General features: G+C 40.2%; 1 protein-coding gene across 1 annotated transcript; it reads right to left on the bottom strand.

Moving 5' to 3' along the window:
- Positions 1 to 272: 272 nt before the first annotated feature.
- On the bottom strand, positions 273 to 4,230 carry LYPD6B (LY6/PLAUR domain containing 6B). Its single transcript, XM_009643425.1, has 4 exons — positions 4,116 to 4,230; positions 2,878 to 2,976; positions 1,809 to 1,939; positions 273 to 437 (listed from the first exon to the last, which is right to left on the bottom strand). Exons 1-4 carry the CDS (start codon positions 4,228 to 4,230, stop codon positions 273 to 275), a joined length of 510 nt encoding a protein of 169 aa, XP_009641720.1.
- Between the last annotated feature and the right edge of the window lie 5,376 nt (positions 4,231 to 9,606).

Here is a 9,606-nt window from a genome sequence, read left to right as displayed (position 1 = left end):
CATCATAAAATAGTGAATTATAACAACTTGAGTTCACCCCACTGCCTAGTCAACCAGTGGGTTGTGGTGGGTTTTTTAATACTGCAGGCCACATGAAGCATGGTCACTAAAATATCCAAGGACTTCCATCATGCACACTTGTCCTTCCACTGTCCCCTTATGTGTCCTGTAATTACGAAGCATCAGTGATTTCTCCTTGCACATATTGAAACAATCTTCTCATAGTTTCTTCTGGCCCACAGAAAGGCAGACCCTCTCAAGCAGATGTTGCATCACGACAACGCGATCATCATGACTGATAGAAGCACTGCAACGTTGACTGTCCGCCTGCTGCCATCCGACGTTCTCCGGGCATGCAACACAGCAAATACTGCGTTTGTGTGATTGGTTGGTATTTCGACATTGCAAATCATGCCTTCACAGCAAGAAACACATTCCTGTTGAGAAAAGGGAGAATCACTGGACACAGGGTAGAGATACGTGTTCTTTCAACCAGTTGCAAAGGTTACAGCTAAACAGACCAATTGCTCCCACCCGGCAGCCCGACCCAAAGCAGCAGTGGGAGCATATATGCTACAACTCCTCTTCCAAATCATGCATCACAGCCTTCCTAGGGTAATTCATCACCTAGTGCTGTCACTGGGCTTCAAAACTGTGATGTGATGTAATACAGCCATGTTAGCTGCACTGAGAAGTTCACTGACATTGTAGAAAAGAAAGAAAACTTGCCACCACTTTCTACTTCTAGCACATGCGCCAAAAACATGCATTCGAATGTTTCAAGTTTCCGCTTTTTAAGCTAAAAAATTCTCACTAAAAACTCTGTTCCCATTCATTTTTCCCTTCCAGCTTTTGTATTCAGCGTAGCTCTGCATGCTGAACTTCAGACTTTCTTTTTCCAATTTTCTAGTGCCACAGAACCACTGGCATGGCTGATTTTCAGGAGGGAATCTGAAAAATAGTTTTCCTTACTTGACACTCCTTACTGGAAAAGCCAAGCGAATGCCAATTTTTATCTAATCCAAAGGCATGAGAACTCTTATAACATAAAACGCAGCAGGAGGCCGTCTGCATAGTTACTTCATGTCCTCAGTCCACCAAAATGTGTTGAAATCAATGGAAGTCGATTCAGATAACATACGGATTCTTTTATATTTACCATGGATGTTGTCTGTTTCGTCTTTGGTGCCTGAAATCTTTCATGTTAAAAATAACATAGCTAACCTTCTCAACTATTAAGGAATTTAGTGGATAATACTTTACTGCAGTGAATAACACGTTGGTGGGATATGCTTGATCATGAAGGATAAACTTTTACCTAGCATCCCCAGGGTGAGAGGAGGCAGCACTTCTAGCTTTTTGTCAGGGAAAAAATCTCAGTTGTATCACGCTCAAGAGCATGGCCTTGGCGGAGAAATACAGGCTCGCTTTGCATATTGTGCTGTGTTATCCTACTTTGTTATGCAGAGACTTGACCAGAGCGCCTAACTCCCAGCCCAGCTTGCCCAAGGGCTGCCAGTGGCAGAGCTGCAGCACGGCAAACACCAGTGCAGGTCACATAGCCCACCTGGGCACCCTACTCAAAACTCAGAAACCAAGGCCCGTGCACACACTAGCCATGCCCCAGAAAGCTCAGGTGTTTCTTTAGGAGTTGGTATCGTATCCTGTCACCCAGCAGCATAAATAGGAAAGTAGGAAGAAGGGGGTAGTCATGCTTCTGTTGCAGAAATTTGATTTCTATAGTTAAACACTGCAGAGTATATCTTGGAAAACCCATCTGCTGCTCTTATACACAGAGCAGTGCTTACTGTGTGGCCACTTTCTCTGTGATGGTGGCAGCCTACAAAATGGCATTCTTCTCCAGTAGCACATTTTTTGGTGACTGATGTACTCTTCCCATGGTCTGTGAAGAGATGAACTGTCAAACAGTACTGAGTACCTACGAAATAAATTTTAAAATGTTTAGTTGCATGAAGTATGTGTTCCTTTACAGGGTTTAGAAACTTCATACAATTTAGCAAAATATTCCCATAGAAATGACTTATTTGGGCTGTATAAAGCCATTTTTCAACTTGATCAAAATACCATTTAGCAAGAAATTAATTAGTGATGAAAGCTTAGAGCTTAACTGACCCTTCAAACCTCCAGAAGGCTGCTATCGTTTAAACTACTTATTAGTGCTACAGTCTACACATTTATCTTCCATTCTCTACTCCTTTTTGCTGCACATTCTTGCTTTCGTTGTTTCAGACATGTTTCCTCATTCCTCTAGTGCACTCCTTCCCCTTTCCCACTGTTCCTGTGAATATCACTGCGAAGAAAAATGAGGAAACATATTTCCATTCTTTTCTATTTATCTGTCATGCTCTCATACAACTATGATCCCTAGCCATTCAGGACTTGCTGCTCACAGGCAAGCCTATAGACTAGAGAGACCATTAGATCTTGGGATGGTATCTGAAAGGAAGGGAATAAGGCTACGCAGGCAATTCCTAAGTTTTTTTAAACAGCATCATTAAAATTAATTCCTAGGAAGCACATAGCTACATAGACACACACACATATAAATATAACGAATTAGTATATTGCTGATATATTAATAATGTATCAATTGCTGTTTTAATAATGTATTGTTATCTATTCTCTAAAAAGTTTTATACATATATAGAGATATAAATAAATTTTCACTGTTGCTTTGAGCTCCTGAAATAGTCAAAATATTCACCTCAGCAGAAATCGTATGACTCGCTATTACTAATAACTGAGGGCACCGCTGTGGTGGCACGCTGATCCTATCCAGTTAAGACTTCTACAAGATGGCTGAGTCAGGGAGAAGCAAACTGTCATCAAGAATCTCCTTAGCACAGACGCACTTACTTTCAGGACACCATCTATCTTCCGCCCATCTGTTACAGTTGTAATTGTCCACCGCGTTATCACAGGTAAAGCACTTAAAGCTGTTTGGAAATGGAGTGGCTTTAAAAATATTAAAATATAGTAAGTTTGCAAATAGGAAGAAAAAAAAAAACATTCAAAGTAATACTGTAAATGCTTGTATACACATATACTTTCAAAAATATATTACGTACATTTACATTCAGTGATACATCACTGTTAGACAAACAGAACCTAGGAAACAGGTTTTGTAGAAAGCTTTTACATTTGTAACTGGTTTTGCTATACTTGAACTTTAAAACATCTCCCCCTGTTTTCATTCTCTCACAATCCCAAATACCATTTAAGCAGTGGTGGGAAAGAGAGAACATCTTATTATATATGCACACGACAGTACATCCGCACGGATGGTTGTACAGATACACAAACACAATCTCCATTCAAATGGCTTTTGATTCCTTTGATGAAAGAAACACATCTTCAGAAACAGCTTCAGATCTTGATCTGCAGCTCTGAAGAACTCTGAACCCTTTGACAAAGGGATCAAGAGGACTCTTTTAAAATCGTATTTACATTATATAAATATATATAAATTATTTTAGGACGCACACTTCCCTAGATGCACATATATTCCTATTATATCTAGCTGCCTTGACTTTTAATGACACTTATCATGAAAATCTTCTCGCCTTAAATGAAGGGATAGAACACTTCTGATGCTAGATAAGAGGCAAAAAAATGATGCTATTAGTGACAACTGGCTTCACAGGTCTCACAAGGTTTTTAATTACCTTCAGTTTGAATTAATTGCATACAGCATACCTATTCTTTCCCTTACAAAAACCCCAACAAGATAAAAGACACAAACATCTGTTCTGTATTATTTATGAGAAACCCACTGCATAATTTGCTCTGTAGGAAGACATTTCAGAGACAGAAAAATATAATGAAAGCTCTTCAAATGTGAAAACCATTGCCCTCATGCACTCTTTAATTTAGCAATGCACACAATTGTTTGTTTTCATTCAGTCGACTTAGAAAATCTTAGAAATAAACTGAACTGCTGTGGGTTGAAAAGCAAAAGTTTCATTTTAAACTTTTTATCCTTCATCTTTGAAGAAGACAAACACTGAAAAAACAAAGGATTGAAAGAATATGGCAATTAACTAAAATGTTAAGCTACGATTGCACGCACAAAAAAAGTGTAACTGTCTACTTACGGTCTAGTGGAGGTCTCACATCGTGAAAGTTGATGTTCTCAGCTGAAACCCAATTTCCTGAAAGGATGAGGAACGGCAGAAAGGCTCCGGCCAGGATGTGACAGAATAACAACATGCTGAGTATTATTGTACATGAAAAGCAAAACTCCTAGGCCTAAGAAAGAAAGGGAACACAGTATTCAGGGGGAATCATAAAGAACTGAGCATGTAGAACAATAAATTTCCTATTAACTACTTCTGAAACCTTGAAAATTCAGTCTGTCGATCCAGACTGTGAAGCTGGCTAATGCAAGCAAGCACGCGATGATGAACACTGCAAAGCTGAGCAGTTACTGCCTTCTGCTGGCCAGGATCCTGTACAGAGTAGTTAAATTTCCACAAACTTAAAGAAATTAATGTTATTCCTCTAATTTATTTGTCCTTCTAAGCAATGTCGATCTTGGAGATTCCTTGTAAGCATTCCTAAAAATCAACACCAAAACTGAGCTCCTTTATACCCTACTTGAAACAGGATTACAATAGCATTTAAGAAAGCAAAATGCAGACAATGTAATTTTTAACACCAACAGCCTAGAACCCAGGACCAATTCCCTATCTGATGTAGACCAATGTATGTCTATTGACTTCAGATAAGCTACATCATCTGAACTGTAAGTGCACTTATCAGTGGCACAGCATTAAAGATCATGGGTGTAAACTAGATTTATTTCTTTTTTAAGTGCATGCCATGGAAATGCGTTATGCAAGTTTTGGAGAACTGCAGAGTAGAACATTCAGAGAGATGAGATACACGGTTTAGGCATGCTTTGCACATTTATTTGGGGTCCCTAAGTACTTTGGTAAGGCTTTATAGAGAAGAAGAACTAATCAATGAACATTTTGGTCAGTTTGGTGTTTAGATGTACACACATACATACACACAGGTACGCATGGCAAATTGCAGTGATACTAGAAACCTAGTTCAGGTACTGAAAAGTAGACTCAGATTAAATGGTACTCCGCCCACGCAAATTCCCAGCAGGAGAAACGAGCTTGAGTGGAGGCTCCCGCCAAACCAGAGACGTTGCTGTGAGCTGCATTCATTCAGAAATGTCTCGGCACACCCCTGCACAGGATATGTAGATGTACGCTACGCCTGTGCAGGAAGCTCTGAATGAATCCAAGCACTGAGCTGACAACACTACTCAAGACCATGGTGGCAAAGTCAAAGGATTTCCTTCTTTCTCCTGTTTTTTTGCGTTTTTTTTTCCTCAATTGACACGGACAGGAATTATTTGAAAGATGGTTTTGCCAACAGAAAGCTCAACTTTATGCATTGGGTGTTTAGCCATCCTACTTAAGATTCGGTTTTTAAATCATGGCTTTAAGAATATACTTCAGTAGATACTGAGAAAGCCACAGCATACCTCTACCTGCAGTGCACCTCCAAGACTATTTTCTGTGGATGGTCCAGATTTCTTCTGACTATAGCCCAGGATCTAAAGAAGGATTAAGAATTAGAATCTATGGAAAGCAAACAGCAACTGATCATCATAATTCTGTCCTGAAGGGACTAATTAGCTTAAACACTGGATGTCCTTATTTATATTGAAAATGAAGATAGAAACCTAGAAGTGTGGTGGTTTTCGTAACAAAATATCCAAAGAAGCACCTGAACTACACAGTAGGGCTTTGCCTTACTGAGTGCTACCCTACTGCAGGTAGACAGGTTCCCTCCTCCCTGTGATACCCCAGTGTCATGAAAGACAGATGAAAGACAAAAAGTGAAGCAAGGAGACTACTCAGTCCTTCCACGAGGATGAGTTTACTTCTCTTGCAAGGGAAAAACATTACTCAGGCAACGACCTGGGCAGGACTGGACTATACAAGATGAATACATATTCCATACTCTCGAGATACCCAAACTTTCAACACATGCTATGGTGAAAATTGAAGCATAGCAAGGTAAACTAAAAGAGCAAAACCAATCATCAGCCTCCACATTAGAGGTTATTAGCAAACTATGAAAGAAACAGATTCCCCGTGGTTCATTCCCTACTGAAACAGAAACACAAAAATGTCGGTCAAATCCCTAACACCACTCCAAAATCGAAAATAAATCTCTCGGTTCCCTCCAATTAAGCACACGATATTTGCACGATGATATTCTGCAGCATTAAAGACGGGTCGTTGACAACCCGCCTGACTTGTCTCACTAACACATACTCGAGGTGCGCATTTCAAATGTACGCTTAGTTTTAGTGGGATTTTTTCAATTTGTTGTGAGACAAACCCGTGCATCATGACTGGATGCTTTTCCACTGATGAAGTCAACCCCTGCCATGTTCTGTCACCAAGCTGTTGCCTCCAAAGTCTATTTTATGACTCTCTAATATTTTCCAAGACAGTTCAGCAGAATGTGGCATTATCCAGGATAGGAGAAAGGGAAAAGAAGAGACAGTGCTGCTACTACAATTCATGCATGATCCAAAAGACCATGCAACTTAATTTCTCCTTCCTCTAGCGTTCTTAGATCTACCAGTTTATCTTGGAGACAACATCTCTCCCTCAAGTCCCTTTTGTTTTGCGCAGTTCATTTTAAGTTAGTGCTTAAACACTCTGTCCTTCTGTATCCAAGATTCTCCAAATAAATTTTTGCTCACAAAATCACCTTTTACCCCAGTGTCAAGAGGTAACAGAATTTCTATTCCAGCTGAAAAATGTCTTCTTTTCTTTATAGACAATAATTCCCCATATTATCCCCATCCCACTCTCCGCTTTAAGGTATTTTGGATCAGGTTTCAATAATCTAACCAAGAGAAGGAAGCACGGTAGCGCACCGAACCCTTTCATCAATACCATAACCATTGCTCTGAATGAGTTGAAGAATTAAAGTCAATGTAATCACAAAATGCCACAGGCACTGGGAAACAAAATAGATTAGCATTTTTAACATTCACATATATTACATATACATTTCTATAAAATTATAGTTCCTATGAGAATAGCCAATCTGAGAGAAAAATTAACAGCTAGAGGTGCACAAAGGCTAACCGACGAGATCTTCATTTCCCACACAGAGGAGAGTTCTTACGTGGTGGTTTAAAAACAAAAATACCCCCAAAGCACAGAATACGAAACGTAATTATGCACAGTTGAATTAGCCAGCTCTTCAGTAATGCCCCCTTTTTCTGACGCAGAAGACACATCCCTCCTGTCACTCTGTTTACAGCTTGTCCTTTCCCACTCTTTCCCATAGGAATCTCCTCTCATCCGTTACTGGAGTCCAAACGCAGAACGACGAGATGTTTGGTCTGACTCGGTACAGCCCCTCATTCTGACATTCACCCCACTGACCCCACTGCTCTGCAGAAAGAGATTAAAGCTACTTTTAACAGCAAGGCAGAATTTTACTGTGCCACCCTTCCCTGCTCAGCCTTTCCACTCGGAGGAAGACGGAGGCAAGGGGATGGCACAGCCAGTAACGTTGTGCTAGAACAAGCCTGTCCCGAGGCTCCTGTTACCGAGGCCAGGCCAAAGCTGGTCCCCAAGCCCTGGGAGGGGGTGACACAGTAATCTTTCGGTACCATCTCAATCTCTGTATCCTTTGCTAGGACACCATAAAGTGTCTTTGAATGCAGAACAAATATTAGCTCAAAACCAGAACCGCTACATATTTAATTTTAATAAAATAATTTTAAAAGAAAAAAAAAAGCACAGAAATTGATACCGAGGTGTGGAGTTAAAAAGACAGTAACTCAAGTACAAGCAGGTACCAATTTTCAGAGCCACACGTCCCTGATCCTAATTACCTTGCTCTCGTGACCCTGGAGAGTCCGGTTTTCACTGAGCCCAACAGGGCAGTATCAGGCCCTCAACGCCCACAGGCTGCTTGAGTGGTTTTGGTGAGAAACATAGAATCATAGAAACACAGAACTTCAGGTTGGAAGAGACCTCAAGGATCATCTGGTCCAACCTTTCTAGGCAAGAGTACGAGACCAATCTCTTTTGTGCCTCTAGTGCCAACATCCTTCTTCACGGATCCCTTGCCAAATAGCTCTGTTTATGCCCTTTGAATATCACCAGCAAGTTACTTTTAAATTGGGAAGCCAGTTTTAATCAAGTAGCAAATTTCATTTACTTCTTTCAATTTTACTCTGTCGAAAGATAAGGTACTGAATCGTTTCAATGCATAACAGCTGCAAAATTTATCTCCTTAACATACACTTTCTGCAGTTCCTACTAGGTTGCGGAAAATTTGCCTTTATGGGGAGACTGGTCTGTAACTTGATCTGATGCACCTGGATAGCAAATAAAAGGCACGACTGCGCTTGTGCCAGCTTTCTACAAATCCGAGCTCTCTCCTGCTCCCCTCTCCCAAGTTCCTATTGCTTTCCCCAGAGAAGCTCATGCCAAATGGAAAATTTTAGAGCACATAAACACAAGAAAGCTAGTCTTCAGTTCACAGCAAATTGACCTCACAAATTGCTGTAGTCAAAGGTGGCCTTGTTTGCCAACCAGGCCAGTAAATAATGGCTGTCGTTCCAGATTGACTTCTGCTGCAGCTGTGTAACTAAGACTATCTCAAATAAAATAGGAAAATATTGGCCAAAAAATGGCTTTCCTATCTTATCCAAAATCTTTAAAATGCTTATTTTCTTCATAGTCTCTTATCTCTGTCGTGCTTTCATATAATACTATCTAGTAGCATGAGTAAACATTTCGTTGTGCCCAATTAGGAACTCTCATTAATGAAGGAAAAAACACAGAAGAGTAACTTATATAAACAAGAGCAAACATGGAGACATAGCTGTCCTGCGGTGAGGGAAGAAGACCCAAGAGGGAAGGGCTGTTAATAAATGTTCTGTAAAGAACTTGTAACTAGAGCACATTTCAAGAAAACAATGAGGAATACAATGGCTGAAATATATTCCAGAAGGTTTTCAGGTTTATCTTGCAGCGTGTAACTGAGGAGTAGGAAGCAGTGTGCTGAATTTCTGATTTTAATAAAATTCAAGTCTGTCTACATTGTTTTTCCTGGCAGACTCTGTGGAGGATTAGCAGATTTAACATCAGATATGGAATGCAAATGAAACTTCCTCCTGTCATTTGGTAAGCAATTTTCAGGTGCTATTAGATAATTGCAAATGCTTATGTTAAGCTTGTTAAATACCACTTCAGGACATAAGAGTTAGAAATACATAGGTAGAAAGGTATGTATGTTAAGGGCTGAAAAAGTTAAAACCAACACCTGACATCATCAGGTGTTCCCTACAACAACTCAGCAAGGCCCAAACTGACACTTCAACCTCTCTAAAAGGACAGAAGTAGCTCCTTGGCTTCCCCATTTCTTAGACACACACTGCCATTCTCATGTTTTCCTCTGGAGACCATTTAATTTGATCTGTAAGCCACCATTTACCCTACTTCAAAACTCAGAGGGTGAAAAAATGGATGGAATGAACAAGAGAAAACCTTCATTTTCCTTGGGAAATAGGCGGAGCATATTTAA

Source organism: Egretta garzetta, unplaced genomic scaffold (assembly GCF_000687185.1).
Source record: "Egretta garzetta isolate BGI_Z169 unplaced genomic scaffold, ASM68718v1 scaffold208, whole genome shotgun sequence".
In the NCBI taxonomy this organism is placed as follows: domain Eukaryota; kingdom Metazoa; phylum Chordata; class Aves; order Pelecaniformes; family Ardeidae; genus Egretta; species Egretta garzetta.
The sequence above is the reverse complement of the archived record's forward strand: the minus strand, read 5'-3'. Positions and strand labels throughout refer to the sequence as shown.